Raw genomic sequence first — 19938 nt, 5'->3', positions numbered from 1 at the left:
ATCTATAAAACCAGAGTTTTTTCATCAGCTTTCTTCCCAAGAACTCAGATCAATTCTTAACCTCAAAACTAACTGTTTACTTTGTAAAGCAGAGTCATTATTCAAGTCCGTCTCACTGATTAGAAGCATCTCAGAGGCCTGGGCCGAGTAGCAGGAGGAGATGTCTCTGGTATTTCAACAAGTTCTTTCTACCTCTGCTCACTACTCATCATAAAGACTTTACTTATTAAAATAAAATTTTAAACAAGAAATAAGAAAGGATAGAAGTCCTCAAGTCAATTAATACTGAATGCTAGGTATTTTCCTAGCCTAGTCTGAGATTTACATATATTTACCTTAGCCTTAGATATGAAGAAAATAGGCAATTGACAAAATGTCTTTGGTACAGATTACTATATCCTATGTTATCTAAACACATTGTAGCCAAATTTGTTTGGTGATGGATTTGTGATTTTTGTGAGCAATGTTATAAATGCAATTATATGTGCCCACCCTCCAATTCCATACCCTGAAGCCCTAATCCCCAACGTGACTATATTTGGAGACAAGGAGTCTGTCCGCAAACTGGGAAGAGAGTCCTTACTAGGAACTGAGTCAGCTAGCACCGTGATCTTGAACATCCTAGACTCCAGAATTGTGAGAAATAGATTTCTATTGTTTAAAGGCACCCGTTTGGTGGTATTTTGTTATAGCAAACTAAGCGGACTAAGACAGGCAAGAATCTATCTGAATTATCTTGCAAGAATGTATCTCTAAGACCTTTCAAACTGTATGTTAGGATAGTAGGGGAAATATAATATTCAAATTAATTCCAAAATACTCACTCTCCTGGCTGAAGAGGCAGAGAAGGTATTCTGAGCTGGTGCTGGTATCTGTTCCGTAATAATACTCTTGCTTTCAGAGTTGGAATGGTTGTCAATGGTTTCTGGTTTTTTATCTATTATTTAAGACAAGAGAAGCAAGAAGTGCAAGTATGAAAATCTTATCTGTGTATATGTATGCACTTTTCTGCTAACAGAAAAGGTTTACCTATTATCAAAACAGATTATTAGGGCTATGTAATGCTTGGACTCAAACGAAAATGAAATCTCCAGCAACTATTGCCAAAAGGAAATAAACTCAATGGTATTCCTTTCTTGGTAGGCTCTAATTCCTTGATATATAACTGAAAACTTTCTCCATATTGTGTATCATACATAAAACTCATCAGTATGTACATACTAAGAATAAACTCTGTTTTGGGAAGTTGGGCAGGAAAAACCAGATAAGATCTTGCTTTCTAGGTAATTACAATCAAGAAAAGGGATAAGATGCATAATAATAATAGCAACAACACAAGCTCATATATAAGTTAGGAGCTAAATTGGTTGAGTCAGATTAAACAGGGCTTTATGAGTTCAGAGTAAACCCTCTGAGGGAGGAAACAACAAGGAAAGATGCCATAGAGAAAGCTGGAAGACAAATACCAATTGGCAGGAGAAAGAAATGCTATGAGTAATGACTCTGAAATCAAAATACATCTGTTGGTCAGTAAATTTAAGTCTAAGCAAGACTAATTTAAGCAGGCCTAATTAAAGTAATGAATATTCTTGGAATTACAATAGGAAATAAAGGGAGAAAGGATTACAGAAGATATTATAAGGTAAACCATAGAACTATAGTAAGTGAACCCTCTTAACAAACAGGAATACTTCGTCTTATAGGGCCATCAAGTGGAAATCTTGTCTGTCTCATTCACTGTTATATATCAGATAACCAGTACAGAGCCTGCACCTAGTAGGTGTGCTGGGGTCTTCTGATCTATGTACTCTGGAAACAGAGTCCCAGAGTAACCCACCTATGAATTACGTGACAATTTTTAAATTTTCTTTTTAACTTTTATTTATTTTTGAGAGACAGAGACAGAGCATGAATGGGGGAGGGGCAGAGAGAGAGGGAGACACAGAATCCGAAGCAGGCTCCAGGCTCTGAGCTGTCAGCACAAAGCCTGACACGGGGCTTGAACCCGTGAACTGCGAGATCATGACCTGAGCCAAAGTCAGATGCTTAACCAACTGAGCCACCCAGGAACCCCGAATTATGTGACAATTTTAAGTCACATCCCAGCTGTGTGACACTGGGCAAATTACTTAACATACCTGAACCTCTATTTTCCTCACTGGCTAATCAGGAATTTAATTCTTGCCAATAAGTTGCTATAAAGACTAGAGACAAGGAGTGGCTGGGTGGCTCAGTCTGTTGAGCGTCTGACTTCAGCTCACATCATGATCTCGCGGCTCGTGAGTTCGAGCCCCACATCGGGCTTTGCGCTGACAGCCTGGAGCCTGCTTCGGATTCTGTGTCTCCCTCTCTCTCTGCCCCTCCTCCCACTCATGCTCTGTCTCTCAAAAATAAATAAACATTTAAAAAAAAAGACTAGAGACGATGTGTTTAAACTGCACAGCTCAATGTCTGGCCATAATGAGTCCCTAGTTATTAATGCTATCATTTTTTTTTGTGGTCATTGTGAATATTCAAGGCATTCTTTAAGTATTACCTGAGAATCTCTATCCCCAGGATATACACCTTCCTAGCCAAATGCAACAGACCATTACAGTAAGAAACTCCCAATGAATCTATAACCCTGTGTAGTGACCTCTCAAATTGACCCTGGGCTTGGCAATGTGACTTTCTATGGCCACTGGGACGTTAGCAAATGTGACATAAGCAGAGGCTTGGAAAGTGCTTGTACACTGAGTCTTGCTCTTTCTACTTGTGGAATCCAACTGATATATGAAGAAGCAGTGGCTAGTCTCCCCGATGATAAGAGAAACACTTGCTTCAAACATCCTAACCAAACACCAGAAAGGTGAGCAAGGCTATCCAGGACCAGCCATCCCCTAGCTGACTTACCAACTGACCACCAACACATAACTAAGTCCAGTATTATTACATGGGGGAGAGAACAGCCATCCTAGTGAAGCCCTTCCCAAATTGCCAACTCCTAGAATTGGGTCCATAAAAATGGTTGTTTTAAGTACCACTAAATTTGAGGATGGCTTGTTATTCAGCAATAGATAACTAATATACCAAATGTTTAAGCCAAATAAATAAAAGAGGAAAATAGAAATCCAAATCAAACAGCTTACATTTACCTCAAAATAGAATTAGTATTCTTTTTTTTTTTTTTTTTTAATTTTTTTTTTTCAACATTTATTTATTTTTGGGACAGAGAGAGACAGAGCATGAACGGGGGAGGGACAGAGAGAGAGGGAGACACAGAATCGCAAACAGGCTCCAGGCTCTGAGCAGTCAGCCCAGAGCCGGACGCGGGGCTCGAACTCACGGACCGCAAGATCATGACCTGGCTGATGTCGGACGCTTAACCGACTGCGCCACCCAGGCGCCCCTAGAATTAGTATTCTTTACAAATACATTTATATGTAAGACATATGAAAACTGTCATTTTATGAGGTTGTATCTATGAACCTTTAAAAACAGGATAAATGCAAAACCAAATCCAGGATAAATGCATTCAACAAATACCTGTTCAGTACATACATAATGTGTCAGGCATCATTTGGAAAGGTTTAGACATAATCCAGTTCCCCAAATTCTTCCAACATATATATATATATTTATTGAGCACCCCAGCATGTAAAAGGAAGGCCCTGTGCCAGGCTTTATGGAAGACAGAAAGATAAACAAGACACACAATACATTTCAGTGCTTCTGAAACTGGTTGGTAGGGGAAGAACAGAGGAGATGAGAAATAAATAAATGGAAATAACACTCTTAGTGTAAGTAATAAAAAAGAGATTCAAACGAATAGCTACCAGTCAGAGGAGGGAAGAAACACTTGTATCTGTGATGATAAGGCTTCATAAAGGAAGTTGATTTGAGCTGGGCTTTGAGACATGAGTAAAACTTCAAATGGCAGAAATGAGCACGGTGGCTTGCTGCAACCATCTGGCTTCTGCCTACGTCAGGCTCCTGAAACTGCTCAGATTACCGGTGACTCCCTAATTGCTGTCTCTTTCTTGATCTCTCCCTTCCCACTCCTACCCTGGCTTTTCTGATGCAGAAATACATACTCTGGTTTTCCTCAACCTTTCTGACCATACCTTCTTTGCCTCCTTTACTTCCTAAACATACCATTCTTTTTTGTAACATCTTTTCTCTACAATCTCTCCCGTGGGAAATCTCATCTTTTCTACAGCTTTAGCTGTCACTTTTTAGGCAGATAATTTCTTTTTTTTTTTTTTATGAATATACCTTATTGTCAAATTGGCTTGCATACAACACCCAGAACTCATCCCAACAAGTGCCCTCCTCAATGCCCATCACACATTTTCTCCTCTCCCCTAAACCCCATCCACCCTCAGTTTGTTTTCTGCATTTAAGAGTCTCTCGTGGTTTGCCTCCCTCCCTCTCTGTTTGTAACTATTTCCCCCTTCCCTTCCCCCATGGTCTTCTGTTCAGTTTCTCAAGATCCACATATGAGTGAAAACATATGATATCTGTCTTTCTCTGACTGACTTATTTCACTCAGCATAACACCTTCCAGTTCCATCCACATTGCTGCATGATTTCATTCTTTCTCATTTTAGGCAAATAATTTCTATATTTCATTCTTCCCCTGCTACTCTGAGGAGTCCCAGACCAACGTTAGGATCTTAGGCATGCCACTTGCCAGGTATGAGACCCAATCTGCCTAACCTCCTACAGGGTCAATTTCCCATGATAATACAGTGATGATGATATGTATCTCAAAATATGTGGTTGTAAGTGCATTGCAGAGTAAAAAAGCACTACACAAATGTAAAGTGTCGTTATAATCCCCCAAACTGAGTACAATCTTTCTTTTTTTAATTGAAATGTTTATTTATTTTTGAGAGAGAAGGAGAAAGAACAGGAGCAGGAGGAGAAGGGGCAGAGAGAGAGACGGAGACAGAGGATTCAAAGCGGGCTTTGTGCTGACAGCAGAGAGCCTGATGTGGGGCTCGAACTCACAAACCATGAGATCATGACCTGAGCCGAAATCAGACCCTTAACCCACTGAGCCACTCAGGCGCCTAAATACAATCTTTCTTACTAGTGAATACCACTGACTACACTTATCTCTGTCATGTGGCATGTATTTGATTCATGTATCTGCCTTCCTATTCCCCTGTATCTCCTAGATGTGTTCAACAAAAGCATTTAATGAATGTGAATGCTTGTCCTGTGCCTGGCATCTCACAGAGACCTAGTTACGAGTAAATGATAAACTAGAGTTCCCAGCCGAGATGAGGAGTGCTACAACACAGATAAGTAAAAAGTGTTAGAGGGATACAAACAGGGGAGCGATTATCATGGGGTGGGAGAACAGTGAAGTGGTCCGTTCCTTTTCAGCTTCTTATATAGGAAAACTAAAGAAAGGCTTCTTCAGTGTGGTAAATCCCATGGTTTCTCACAGAAATCACTCAATAAGCACTTGACGGCCAGAAATGAATTCGAAGACACAAATAAATGTCCAGGGATAGGAAAGCTCAGGGCATGTTTGGGAAAACCAAACAATCCAGCGTGGCTAGTTGATGATGCTGCCTAGGCCCTGGAAAGCACTGGAAAGGTGGGCTGGAGATGGATTATGAAAGATCTTAAAGGTCAGGCGACGGGGTTTGGGATTACTCCACAGGCAAAGCCATGGGTGAGGAAGGTGATCGTAGACAGTTTCTGGACAGGGGTGTAGCATCACCCCTGCCAAAGGGTGCTGTGGGTGTTTGACTCCAACGAGCAATGTAGAGATGGGCTGCAGGGCACCAGAGACCTGAGGCATGGGTACATACCACAAAACAATGATAGTAGTTCAGGTAGCTCCCTCCCATTCTTCTAATAGCTTGGTAGCCAACAAAGTGATCTAGCACAGAGCAAGACCAGATAGTAATACCTGAAGCCTAAGACATGTAAGTACTCAAAAAACAGTAAAAACATAAAAAAGATGAGTACTTACAAATTTTGATAGGTACTACACCAGCATTTCCAGAGTATGCTGTGCCTACTTAATAACAGAAATTCAAGGCTCCATGAGTAAAAGGTCGTCTCCCATGCTACCAACTTAGCTAGTGCTTATCTTCTCTGCACAGTCAATGGTCTCTAATGGCCTTTGGTGACATTCGATGAGCTAATACTAATACTACCAATACAAGCCAGTGAGCTCAGGACACAAGTACGGTAAAATCTTAGTTATCATGAACTTCCAATTATCCATGAGAGCTATTGTGTTGCTTTTGAACCTCTATTGAGTAAAACCCAGTATTTATCTCCTCAGCGTTTGCCTGACTGTATATCAAAACCTATGGGTGATTTTATAGCATGCTGATCTGACCATGTTTAGCAGCTCCCTCTCACTGTTGGGGGTCCTGTCTTGCCATATGATAAACTCAAGAAGTACCACATGAAGCATATATAGTAAGAGTCATAAAGGTAAATATGATTTTGTTCCTTCTTGAATCCCCAGCTCAGGAATTGAAGGAGCTTCACATAATCAGAAGGAAAAATAAAAAGACCTTGGGATTCTGTTTAGGGAATCAGATGAACCTGAAAACTAAATGCAAATTTTCACCAGTTGGTTAAAGAGACTTGACCAAATGTGCCTCTGCAAGACCTCATCTCCTCAGTCTCTTAGCATAGTGAGGTTTGGAACCTGGTCTCTCAATCCCACCAACCCGAGGTCAGACACATGGTTCCTTTACATACACAAGAATTTTTTGTGCACCTTATCATATGGCTACATAGAAACTCGTACACATATTTCTAACATAGCTCACAGCTTTTACAACCGAGCTTTTACTCAAAATTGGATATCTTATCTTTGAAAACTAAACTTAAAGCTCTTTTTGGAGCCCTCTGAGGTCTCCTAGCTGTGATAAGCAGTGATCTCCTTGCATTATGGAAACAGGATCTTTGCATTACCTGCCTCCTTCTCGGTTTCTGACTCAGAAGCTTCATCTTCACCTTCCTCCTCCTCTGAGCTGGAGCTGCTGGACTCTTTGCTTTCTTCCTCCATTTCTTGGGACTTGGGTATCTCTTCTTCATAGAGCATCTTCTCTTTGCTAAATTAAAGAAGATGATTTGAGTGCAATTCAGAAATGGCAAACTATTCAAGTTCACTGATAATCAAGCATAAAGAGAACAAGTCTATAAACCTCTGTGTAGAAGGGGTAATAGAAATACATCAAATCCTTCTCAATTCTAAATTTTTTTGGATCTTTGGGTTTTTGCAGACTAAGGTTTAGTATTTAACTTCAGAGTATGACTTAAGCAGATTTCACCTGTTCAACACACAGGAAAAAGGAAGGCTATGAATCTCGATGGTGATGAAGCAAGCAAATATGTTTTAAAAGCCATTTAATAAATGTTTACTGAGTGCTTATTACATGCCAGAAATCATTCCAGGCCCTGGAATGGTGGTGAACAAAACACACATGGTCCCTGAGTTCACAGAACATATAGTTAGGGATGCAATGAGGACTAGAAACCCCTAAGCCAGGGGGGAAAATGTTGCACACAGTCTCGATTAATTTCTAAATGTAAAGCACATTCATCCATCCTCAGTGTTTCCCCATATCTCAGTGCCACCTCCTTGCCCCTCAAAGATTCAAACACAGTTTCTTTACTATATAAATTCTCAAGCTAAGTATGTCACGCACACATAGCACCCACACACAGCAGAGCTCATCACATTTCGCAAGCTCCAAATGTCTTACTTCTTAAAGAGTCCACTCTGCAACTTGCTGTTCAGGTCTGACTCAATGAGCTTATTCCGTGTCTCTTTTTCACTTCGAAGCTTGAAATTGAGAAAACAGAGAGAAAAGGAGGGAAGTTAACTACTGGTAAAAATTAGCAACAATGAGAACTCAAAATGGTACTGTCATTCTGAAGAAGACAGGACCAAAACCAAAAAGAAAGAACTGAGAAAAAGAGAAACACATCAGTTGGGTCTCTTTAGAAGACAATGACAGAGAACAATCTTCATCCAAGGTAGGAGAAAAAGCATGGGGTTAGAGGTTCAATAAAACTGCCCATATGAAATATCCAAACCCAATCTTCAAAAAAAGCCTGGCTTCTAGGGGCGCCTGGATGGCTCAGTCGGAAGAGCATGTGACTCTTGATCTGGGGGTCATGACTTCGAGCCTCACGTTGGGTATAGAGATTAATAAAAATAAATAAATAAACTTAAAACAAAAAAAAAAAGAAAGAAAGCCTGGCTTCTAGTAGACTAGGAAAAAAAAAAAAAAAAAAGGAAGGAACTCTGAAAGAATTCTTTATGACCACATACTGAATTAGGTCGGCAATAGTACTAACGGGGAAATAAGCCCTTAGAATAAATCATCTGGTCCTTAGATACATGCTCTGCACAACAAGTGTTTATATCCCTGGACCCCAAAGTTAGGCATGGAGCAAAGATAAGCACCATTCCCAACATAGAAATGTTATTCAGTGAAAACATTATTTACGTTCAAAAACCAAACCATGCTGGGTAAAGGGTACACAGAAACTCTCTATATTATTTTTGCAACTTCTATGTGAGTCTAAAAATTATTTCAGAATAAAAAGTTTAAAAAAAAACAACAAAAACCAGGGGCACCGGGTGGCTCATTTGGTTGAGCATCCAACTCTTGGTTTTGGCTCAGGTCATGATCTCAGAGATCAAGCCCCAAGTCAGGGTCTGCACTGACAGCACAGAGCTTGTTTGGGATTCTTTCTCTCTCTCTCTCTGCCTCTCCCCTGCTCATGCTCTCTTACTCTCTCAAAATAAATAAATGGACTTAAAAAAAAAACCACCACCACCAAACTATGCAAAGTATACATCTTAGGAAGGTTGCTGCTGCTAAACAACAGCACCAATACTGTGTTTGCAAAGTCCTAAGTTCTAGTTTCGATTCCAGTTGCTCACTAAAGAAAACAAAACGAAGTGGAAGTTGTGTTTGTCTGAGCTGTACATATGCAATTTTCCAACTAAGCCTTGAGGTAACGAGGATTTTCACTCTACTGGTGCAGATGTGGTGAACATGGGTGAGGTGAGACATGGCTGGTCTGTCCCATCGGTGAACTATAGAGTTCTTTCTTTCAGAGCTGCTCTATGTTTCTCTTACTGGTGCTAAACTTGAGTTCACATGCCCTGAGCCACAATCATGCGAAGGAAAGCTAGTGATTTTTTTCTGTCCCACTCTGTTCAAACATCAACCCTGATCATCAATAACTGATCTTTATTCTCCTTGCCCAAATTATTCATCCCACTTATGGGTAGAAAATGTAAATTATTTACAGTTTGTCTTTATATTGGGTGGGTTTTCTCATTCTGCAGTCTATACATGGGTACCGGTCTCCTATGTAGCACTAAGCAACAGAATGGTACGTGCAGCCAAACAATAAAAGATTTAGAATGAGAAGGGAGAAGTGGATTGTATTCTGGATATCTGATGAATGCTGAATAAGTATGAGTCATTGACCAAGTACTGTCCAATGCCAAAAGGCAGTTTTAGTTTTGTGGCCTTGTTTGCTTTTACAGAAAGAATTATATTCCTTTCTGTAGTGAATTTACTTTAAATAAAGATGTCCTTCCAGTCAATAGGGGAGAAAAAAGTTAATGAGATGTCCTCTACCCTGGTACTCCCTATTTGGAAAAAACTGATTTGAACATACCACATTCACTTTCTAGAACTCAAGGGTAATTATTAGCTTATTGTTCTTGTCATCTTTTTAAAAATAGATTTTATTTTATTTTATTGATGTTTGTTTATTTTTGAGAGAGAGGGGGAAAACAGGAGCAGGGGTGGAGGGTGCAGAAAGAAAGAGGGACAGAAAGTCCAAAGTGGGTTCTGCACTAACAGCACAGAGCCTGATGTGGGGCTCGAACTCATGAATCATGAGATCATGACCTGAGCTGAAGTCAGATGCTTAACCAACTGAGCCACCCAGGCGCCCCTGTTCTTGTCATTTTTGACTTTCAGCTGCTTGAAGGCTATCTTATGATGAGTAAACTTTAACAACAATGGTTTTTGGAATATCTTCTAACAGACTATTGCTAGTCCCTGAAGGGAATAAGGATCATCTCTGAAATGCAGATATGTCCATTTCAGCTCTCAGCAGACAGCTAAAACAAGTGATTGAGATATCTGCAGTGGACTGCATTGTTATAAAAGCTTTAGAAATACATGTTTATTTATTTATTTTTCAGAGAGAGAGAGGGAGTGAGTGAGCAAGCGCCAGTGGGAGAGGGGCTGGGAGAAGGGGAGAGAGAATCCCAAGCAGGCTCCACACTGTCAGCACAGAGCCCGACTTGGGGCTCGAACCCATAAGCCACGAGATCATGACCTGAGCTGAAATCAAGAGCTGGACACTTAACCACCCAGGCGCCCCCATTGTTACACTGTTACAAAAGCTTTAAAAGCATTAACTGAAGACTCACCACGTTCTGCTTCTTCTGGAGCATCTCCAAGTGCTCCACAAGACCCTCATCAGCCACATCAAATGGTGTTTGGCCCTGGCAGAGAAAAGGGGTACCATGATCAACAGAAAACAGAAACAGCGATCACGTGACTTTATGGGAAAACTATTCAATACTCACTTTATGCCTTTGTTCCAATTGATAGCTGCTTCCCTAAAATCTATTCTGCATTATAACAATGCCTTCAACTAGCACAGAGGAAGAAACAAAACAAGGAACAGCAAGTCCTTTAAATACAAGTTTTTATAGTTTGTAAAACAGTATTGAGGAAAGCATCACATCATCTCTAATGCTTTATTGCCTTTTGGCAAATAATCAATTGAAGTTTCTCCTTGTACCTGTTCTAAAATGGTCTTAATTGCTCTGATAAATTCAATAAGGGGCTTTTATAAGCCTCAGAAGGAGGTTCAGGGCACATGTCATCTCCCTTGAAGTGAGAGAAGGGTATTTTTTTTAGGAAATGTCAGCACAATTTAGGACGCTAACCCACAATCTGAGAGAAAGCTGGGTTCAGGAGAGATGTGAGGCAGGTAAGAACATCTACTAAATAAAAAGCCATGTCTCTGGATTCCTAGAAAATCAGTATTGTTGGGATAGGAGTTCCAAGGCTTCTAAAGTTGCTTGACATGAGGCTCAACAACACTATTTTCAGCCAGAGACAAAGATCTTTGTCATTATAATGTTTTTTTAGTGACTGGATGTGAGTAGAGCTCAGCTATTAAAAGTCTTTGAATTAAAAATGAAGCAAAATAACACCTTTCATACTTCACCACAAACAATAGCCTTAGGAATTCCAATGCTCATTTTTGCCAAGGGCAAATATCTTTTTTTCTTGTTTATTTTAGGGCCTTCAACATAAATAGAATCAGAATGCTAGGTCAGTAGAGTTTTATTTAACATAGCAAACCTCTCTGTGTGGATAATGAGGCAGGGGGGAGGGAGGAGGATGTGGGGAGCAGAGCCATAGCTGCCTGTGACATATGTTTCCCTGGACAGTGAGTCTGGCCATTTAACTGAGACTTTAAGTTTTTGTTCTAGAGACCCAGCCACCAATCTCACTGCCTTTTTAGAAGGTCAGGCATACTAACCAGTTTGTTCCTGATATCCATATCACAGAGTGCTTCCGCCAGGATGGAGCAAGCCTCCTTTACACCCCAGTGCGCAGCAGCATGGAGGGGAGTCCAGCCATCATAATCCTGAACATTGAGTTCATAGCCAGCCTGGATTAAAAGTCTAAGAAGAAAACCCCAAACAAGATATTTATACCCTCTATATTATAGTTTTCTGCCACATAAACTATCACCTAATTGATATTTCAGATTTTGGCCCTGAACCACTGGGGTCTTGTGATTATTTCTGTCCTCTAAGGCAGAGCTCAGATTTCATAGTTACTACACTGAAAACCAATCATACAGAACAGTTATCAACCCTCTCTTAAAGGTCCCATGGCACCTCCTAGGCACACCCGTGTTGCACCATGGATGCAAACGTTTAGAAAGGTGTATACCTTTGAGATTAACCAAAGCCTAATTATATTAGCTAAACCACATAATTCTGTTACAAGGTGTGTTTTCCACTTCTAGTGCAGGAAGGAAGAAACATGTAAAGTGAGAACTCAATTCTCTTCAGGGCACTTTACTTACTACCTTTCTAGTTGGTCTTTCCAGGACCCTGTACGTTTTACTGTAGGCTGTCACACTTCCAACCCTGCAAAGTATCTGCAGGGACTTCGTGCTAACTACAAAGCTATAATCTGTGTGCAAGGAGGAAGAAAGGTAGGACTCCTGAGGTCCCAAACTGCACTGGCCTGAATGAGGTTCCCTTTATCACGGGCCTCCAGACACAAAGAACTCCAGAGAACGTCAACCAGGCCAGGGAAACCCCACGGTGGGTGGAATATGAAGCACTGGAAGAGTCTGGCCACGACTACACAGACAGTGCTATTAGCTACCCACGATTTGGGAAAGCCTGTCAACAGTAAGCACCAAGAGCTACATTCAGCATGTGTGGATGTAAGGAAAAATGGAGCAGGCAGACGAGTAGAAACTAAATCCCTCATGTAAGTTAAACTCTCCTAGTCTAGCTGGACACTGCACACTCAGTATCTGTAAAGTTCATCTAAAGAGCCAAAGAAATGATCTGTGTCCAAAAAGGACCAAAATGACCTGACAGAAATGATTCTGTCCTGTATTACCTGACACCAAAGGTGAAGATTGCAGGGAAAGTAGTGATAAACCAGAGAGGTCACGTAAGGTAATCTCTTAGGCCAGTCTACCTCAACTCTGTTTTATATCATGCACGTCAGTGAGAAGCTAAAGTGATAGTAGGAGGGTGGGAGACCATCTATGGATTCATATCAGCAAAACATAAGAAAAGACTGCATGATCAGAGAGGAAAACAGCAAAGAAAGAAATGCATCATAGTTGAAAACCGAATTCACCCCCTGCTTCCAAAACCCAGCTCGTTTTCTCCCAGTCTACCAAATTCCTGATTGATGTAAATGCACCATACCTGAGGACCTCAGAGTAGCCCTTGGCAGCCGCCACATGGAGGGCTGTGGCCCCTGAACGAGGCTGCCTTACGTCTTCTATTTTCCCACTGTTGAGCCACTGGCGGGCATCCTGTAACATCTGTTGTTCTTCTTCTTTTCTTGACTGCTCTAGATCAACTCCTGCAGAAACCAGATAGCCAGCATTACTGTAGGTCCATTTAAATCTGACAGGATATTTTCCTTAGGTTCTAAACACATCATAAATAAAACCACAAATAACAGTTTAGTCACCAAGTTGGGTATTCATCAAGTTTACTCTTTATTTAGAAGAGCAATGGCATTTATACACATAGTAGTAGTTTTACCAGGGTTAAATCATCATTTTAAATACTATGTGATGGCAGTTCCATTAAAGGAACGTGCTTAAACTTGTTTTCAATTTTAAGAACATAAAGACCAAAAGAACATTAGTTTTGTATTATAATATTTGCACAATGCTGTACACTTCAAAGACCTTCTACATGTTATACCGTTTTAGTTGGCCAATAATCCTTTGAGGTAAATATAACAAATTACTATCACTATTTAACAGATGAGGAAATAAGCACAGAAAGGTGAGGTGCCTTTGCTCAAGGCCACAAAATACATCAGAGCTGCCACTAGAACTCTGATATCCTAGGTCTCTGTCTGTTGCTCTTTTCCACTTACTACACCATAAGATTGGTAACCAAAAATCTTGGTTTCATGGGGCATCTGGGTGGCAGTCGGTTGAGCGTCCGACTTTGGCTCAGGTCATGATCTCAAGGTCTGTAAGTTCAAGCCCCAATCGGGCTACCTGCTGTCAGCCTGTCAGTCCAGAGCCCACTCTGGATCGTCTGTCCCCTCTCTCTGCTTCTCCCCCACTTACACTCCCCCCAAAATAAATAAGTATTTTTTTAAAAATCTTGGTTTCAGGTATGATATACTTTAAAAAAATAATCTACCTCTAATGTTCAATTCCATATCAAGGGAAATATACTGACCTGAAGCTATAGAATCTAGAGTAGCTGAGTAGGTCACGTGTAGTTAAACTTCCAAGGGAATTTAGCTTTTGTTTCACTTTAAAACATTATGGAGGAACTCCCAAAAGTTCCTCCTTTTAGCCAGCAACTCTCCAACATCTGTGCCAGTGAAAAGGGACAAGGGTGGGGCATTCCCCCTTATATAAGATAATTACATGTCCCAAATACAAACATACCCATCCAAAGAGTTTTATACCCACAAGCAGGCTTTCTCTGTGTTTGGTCTACTCTCTTCCAACTCACTTCCTAAATGAGAACCTGTGAACTATCCAAGGATTATCTGTCTGATTTGGGGGGACAGACAGGGTGAAAGGGTAAGCAATTTATTTTATTTCTTTCTTTCCCAGTGTCACTGAGATACGATAGATATATAATACTATGTAAGTTAATTTTTACAACATGTTGATTTGACACTGACATACTGCAAAATGATCACTACAATAAAGTTAGTTAACAACCGCACCACCTCCCAAAATTACCATTTCTTTTTTGTGCTGGGAACATTTAAGATCGCCTAGCAACTTTCAAGTTCATAATAGAGTATTGTTAATTATAGTTACCATGCTATACATTAGATCCCCAGAACTTATTTTATAACCGGAAGTCTGTACCCTTTCTTTGACCAATATCTCCCCATTCATCCCCACCCCCAGCCCCCCGGACACCACTATTCCACTCTCCATTTCTATGATATCATACAATATTTGTTTCTTTCTTTGTCTGACTTATTTCACTTAGCATAACGCCCTTATTTCACTTAGCATAAGGCCTATCCATGTTGTACAGAGCAATATTTCCTCCTTTCTCATGGCTGAATAATATTCCATTATACACACACACACATATATACACATATATATGTATGTTATATATATACATATATATGTATGTTATATATATATATACATACATACATACATGTGTGTGTGTATATGTATATATATATAAAATATCTTTATCCATTCATCCATAGAATGACATTTAGGTTCCTTCCATATCTTGGCTATTGTGAATAATGATGCATTGAAAATGGGAGTACAGGTTTCTCTTTAAGATCTTACTTTTATTTCCTTTGGATATATACCATGAGGTGGAACTGCTGGATCATATGGCAGTACTATTTTTAATTTTTTGAGGAAATTCCATACAGTTTTCCATAGTGACTGTACTAATATACATTCACACCAAACGTGTACAAGAGTCCCCTTTCCTCCACAGCCTCACCAACACTATTTCTTGTCTTTTTGATGATAGCCATTCAAAAGGTGTAAGGTGATATCTCACAGTGGTTTTGATTTGCATTTCCCTGATGATTAGTGCTATTAAACATTTTCTCATAACCTGTTGGCTATTTGTATGTCTTCTTTGAAAAAATGTCTATCCAGTTCCTCTGCCCATTTTTAAAAATTTTATTTAATTTATTGTTTTAACTTACCTCCAAATTAGTTAGCATATAGTGCAACGATGATTTCAGGAGTAGATTCCTTAATGCCCCTTCCCCATTTAGCCCATCCCCCATCCCACAACCCCTCCAGTAACCCTCTGTTTGTTCTCCATATTTAAGAGCCTCTTATGTTTTGTCCCCCTCCCTGTTTTTATATGATTTTTGCTTCCCTTCCCTTATGTTCCTCTGTCTTGTATCTTTTTTTTTTTTTTTAATTTTTTTTTTTTCAACGTTTATTTATTTTTGGGACAGAGAGAGACAGAGCATGAACGGGGGAGGGGCAGAGAGAGAGGGAGACACAGAATCGGAAACAGGCTCCAGGCTCTGAGCCATCAGCCCAGAGCCTGACGCGGGGCTCGAACTCACAGACCGTGAGATCGTGACCTGGCTGAAGTCGGACGCTTAACCGACTGCGCCACCCAGGCGCCCCATCTGTCTTGTATCTTAAAGCCCTCATATGAGTGAAGTCATATGATATTTGTCTTTCTCTGACTAATTTCGCTTAGCATAACACCCTTTAATTCCATCCACGTAGTTGCAAATGGCAAGATTTCATTCTTTCTGATTGCCAAGTAATACTCCATTGTGTGTGTGTGTGTGTGTGTGTGTGTGTGTGTGTGTACACACATACACCTCATTTTCTTTATCCATTCATCCATCAATAGACATTTGGGCTCTTTCCGTACTTTGGCTATTGTTGATAGTGCTGCTATAAACATTGGGGTGCATGTGTCCCTTCAAAACAGCACACCTGTATCACTTGGATAAATACCTCGTAGTGCAATTGCTGGGTCGTAAGGTAGTTCTATTTTTAATTTTTAATTTTTCTATTTTTAATTTTAATTGTTTTCCAGAGTAGCTGCACCCAGTTTGCATTCCCACCAGCGGTTCAAAAGAGATCCTCTTTCTCTGCATCCTCGCCAACATCTGTTGTTGCCTGAGTTATTAATGTTAGCCATTCTGACAGGTGTGAGGTGGTATCTCATTGTGCTTTTGATTTGTATTTCCCTGATGGTAAGTGATATTGAGTATTTTATCATGTGTCAGTTGGCTATCTGGATGTCTTTTTTGGAGAAGTGTCTATTCATGTCTTTTGCCCATTTCTTCACTGGATTATTTGTTTTTTGGGTGTTGAGTTTGATAAGTTCTTTATAAATTTTGGATACTAACCCTTTATCTGATATGTCGTTTGCAAATACTTTCTTCCATTCTGTCAGTTGCCTTTTAGTTTTGCTGACTGCTCCCTTCGCTCTGCAGAAGCGTTTTATTTTGATGAGGTCCGAGTAGTTCATTTTTGTTTTTGTTTCCTTTGCCTCCAGAGACCTGTTGAGTAAGAAGTTGCTGCGGCCAAGGTCAAAGAGACCTGCTTTCTCCTTGAGGATTTTGATCCTCTGCCCATTTTTTAAAGTTTATTTATTTATTTTGAGAGAAGAGAGCATGCGTGCATGTGCAGGGAAAGAGCAGAGAGGGAGAGAGAGGATCTCAAGCAGGTTCCATGCTGTCAGCGCAGAGCCCATTGTGGGGCTTGATCCCACAAACTGCAAGATCGTGACCTGAGTCGAGATCGCGACCTGAGTCAAAATCAAGAGTCAGACATTTAACCGACTGAGCCACCCAGGTGCCCCCATATATGGACTTTATAATGTTGAGGTACATTCTTTCTATATCCAATTTGTTCAAATTTTTATCATGAAATGTTGTCTTTTGTCAAATGCTTTTTCTGCATCTGTTGAAATGATCATGCAATTTTTACCTTTCATTCTATTGTTGTATATCATATTTATGTATATTGAACCATCCTTGATTTTCAGAGGTAAATCCCACTTGCTAATAGTGTATTAGCTTTCTTGTGCTGTTGAATTTGGTTTACTAATATTCTGTTGAGAATTTCTGCATCTATATTCATCAGGGATATTGGCCTATAGTTTCCCTTTCTTGTACTGTCCTTATCTGGCTTTGATATAATGATAAAGCTGTCCTCATAAAATGAATTTGAGAATGTTCCTTCCTCTTCAATTTTTTTGAAAGAGTTTGAGAAAGCTTGGTATGTATTCTTCTTTAAATGTTTGGTAGAATTCACCAGAGAAACCACATGGTTTTGAGATTTTTCTTGTTGTTTGATTATTGACTCAATCTCCTTGTTATCGATGTGTTCAGATTTTCTATTTTTTCCCGATTCAGTCTTGGTAGGTTGTATATTTCTAGGAATTTATCCATTTCTTCTAGGTTATCCAATTTGTTGGCATAGTTGTTCACAGTAGCCTCTTAGGATGTTTTGCACTTCTGTGGTATCAGTTGTAATACCTCTTCTTTCATTTGATTTTATTTATTTGTCTTTTTTTTCTTAGTCTAGCTAAAGGTTTGTCAATTTTATTTATCTCTTCAAAAAAACAGCTCTTAGTTTCATTGATCTTTTCTATTGTTTTTTCTGGTCCCCGTTTCACTTATTTCTGCTCTGCTCTTTGTTATTTCCTTCCTTCTGCTAACTTTGGGCTTAGTTTCTTCCTTTTTCTAGTTCTCTGAGATGTAAAGGTGAGTTGTATATTTAAGATTATTTCTTTTCTCCTAATGTAAGCATTTGTCACTATAAACTTCCCTCTAAGAAAAGCTTTTGTTGCATGTAAAACATGTTTTAACATGTTGTATTTCCATTTCTGTTTGTTTTAAGATATTTTTAGGGGCGCCTGGGTGGCGCAGTCGGTTAAGCGTCCGACTTCAGCCAGGTCACGATCTCGCGGTCCGTGAGTTTGAGCCCCGCGTTGGGCTCTGGGCTGATGGCTCAGAGCCTGGAGCCTGTTTCCGATTCTGTGTCTTCCTCTCTCTCTGCCCCTCCCCCGTTCATGCTCTGTCTCTCTCTGTCCCAAAAATAAATAAATGTTGAAAAAAAAAATTAAAAAAAAAAAAAAAAAAAAAAAAAAAAGATATTTTTAAAATTTTTTAAATTTTTATTTTTTTGAGAGAGAGACAGAGCACGAACAGGGGAGGGGCAGAGAGAGAGGGAGACACAGAATCTGAAGCAAGCTCTAGGCTCTGTGCTATTAGCACAGAGCCTGACATGGGGCTTGAACTCATGAACCATGAGATCGTGACCTGAGCCAAAGTTGGAGCCCAACTGACTGAGCCACCTAGGCGCCCTTCAAGATGTTTTTAAATTTTTCCTTTGATTTCTTCTTTGACCCACTGGTTGTTCAGTAACATGTTGTTTAATCCCCACATATTTGTGAATTTTCCAGTTTTCCTCCTGTTATTGATGGAATGTTCTGTATATGTCTATTAGGTCCATAGGGTCTAAAGTATAGCTCAAGTCCAATGTTTCCTTGTTGGTTTTCTGTTTGGATGACCTATCCATTGTTGAAAGTGGGGTACTAAAGTCCCCCTATTGTCAAAATAGACAATAATACAATAAATCTATTTTTCCTTCAGATCTGTCAGTATTTATTTAATACATTTAGGTGTTCCAAAGTTGGATGCATATGTATTTATGACTGTTACACCTTCTTGTTGGATTGAAAGGAGTATCTAATTTATAACATACCAGAATTCCATGGAAAGAGTGAACTGTCATGCTGCAAAGTTAAGCATACATTTGAATACCTCTTCCAACAGAGCATATTCCTTAACTGAAGAGTCAGAAATCAAAATAGAAAAGTTTGTTTCTTAAAGCTATTTTTAAAATCTCAGTTTGTTTAAAAAAAAAGTTTTTGTATACTGTGATGCCAATCTTAGGATAAGGCTGAGTGGGACTGAATGGTAAACTAAGTATAAAGTTCTTTAATTCAAAGGGCACAAAAATTATACAGAGGAAGGCAGTAAAAACAAGTATTTACTGCCCTAGAACATCATTATTTTAAGGTAGGCATTGGCATATTTTCCATAAAAAGCCAGATATCGAATATTTTCAGCTTCGTGAGCCATTCAGTCTGTTCAACTCTTCTGTGGTAGTGCAAATGCAGCTTTGGGTGTTATGTAAACAAATGGATGTGGCCAGGATTGGCCTGCCTGTTCTAAAGGATCACATCAGGAAAGGCCACTGGAGCTAAATCTTTTGGCATAAGTGCAGACTGTACGTAAGGCAGTTTAATGGAAAGACTAAAATTCACTATAAATCAGGTCCACAAAGTTTCTTGATGGTTCTAGTAAACTTCCTAAAACCTGTCCTCCCTGCTATCTGACTATTTGCAATATATTTTTTTAAAAGAACCTAGAGACCTTCAGAAAAATTCTGGCTTATTCTCTGATATGGATTCTTCTGAAAATTAAGTCATAAACAGAATTTGGCCCATATTCAAATTTATATTATATATCATCCTTTCTTTAGATGTCATAATGTCTAGCAAAATCCAATACCATGTATACTCAGAAATGTTCATGCTCCTCGTCAGTCCAATTTGTATTATCAAAATCATCAGGTCACTCCCAACTATGCAATGGGTATACATCCTCAGATATGTCAAAAACAAGGAATGACTGC

General features: G+C 39.6%; 1 protein-coding gene across 11 annotated transcripts in view; it reads right to left on the bottom strand.

Moving 5' to 3' along the window:
* Window positions 1–19938, bottom strand: part of PPP1R12B (protein phosphatase 1 regulatory subunit 12B) — a 223797-nt gene that overhangs the window by 140063 nt on the left and 63796 nt on the right. For all 11 annotated transcript variants that reach the window (XR_007148087.1, XM_047840206.1, XM_047840196.1 and 8 more), the window contains exons 4-9: window positions 12983–13142; window positions 11560–11704; window positions 10433–10507; window positions 7728–7807; window positions 6934–7073; window positions 825–937 (exon numbers count right to left, since the gene is read on the bottom strand). Coding sequence is in view for 10 of the 11 variants with exons in the window: in XM_047840206.1 (XP_047696162.1) it covers window positions 825–937; window positions 6934–7073; window positions 7728–7807; window positions 10433–10507; window positions 11560–11704; window positions 12983–13142 (713 nt within the window). In the remaining variant the exon portion in view is untranslated. The remainder of the gene's footprint in view (window positions 1–824; window positions 938–6933; window positions 7074–7727; window positions 7808–10432; window positions 10508–11559; window positions 11705–12982; window positions 13143–19938) is intronic.

Source organism: Prionailurus viverrinus, chromosome F1 (assembly GCF_022837055.1).
Source record: "Prionailurus viverrinus isolate Anna chromosome F1, UM_Priviv_1.0, whole genome shotgun sequence".
Taxonomy (NCBI): Eukaryota; Metazoa; Chordata; class Mammalia; order Carnivora; family Felidae; genus Prionailurus; species Prionailurus viverrinus.
Note: the sequence above shows the minus strand (reverse complement) of the source record. Positions and strands in the feature narration are given on the sequence as shown.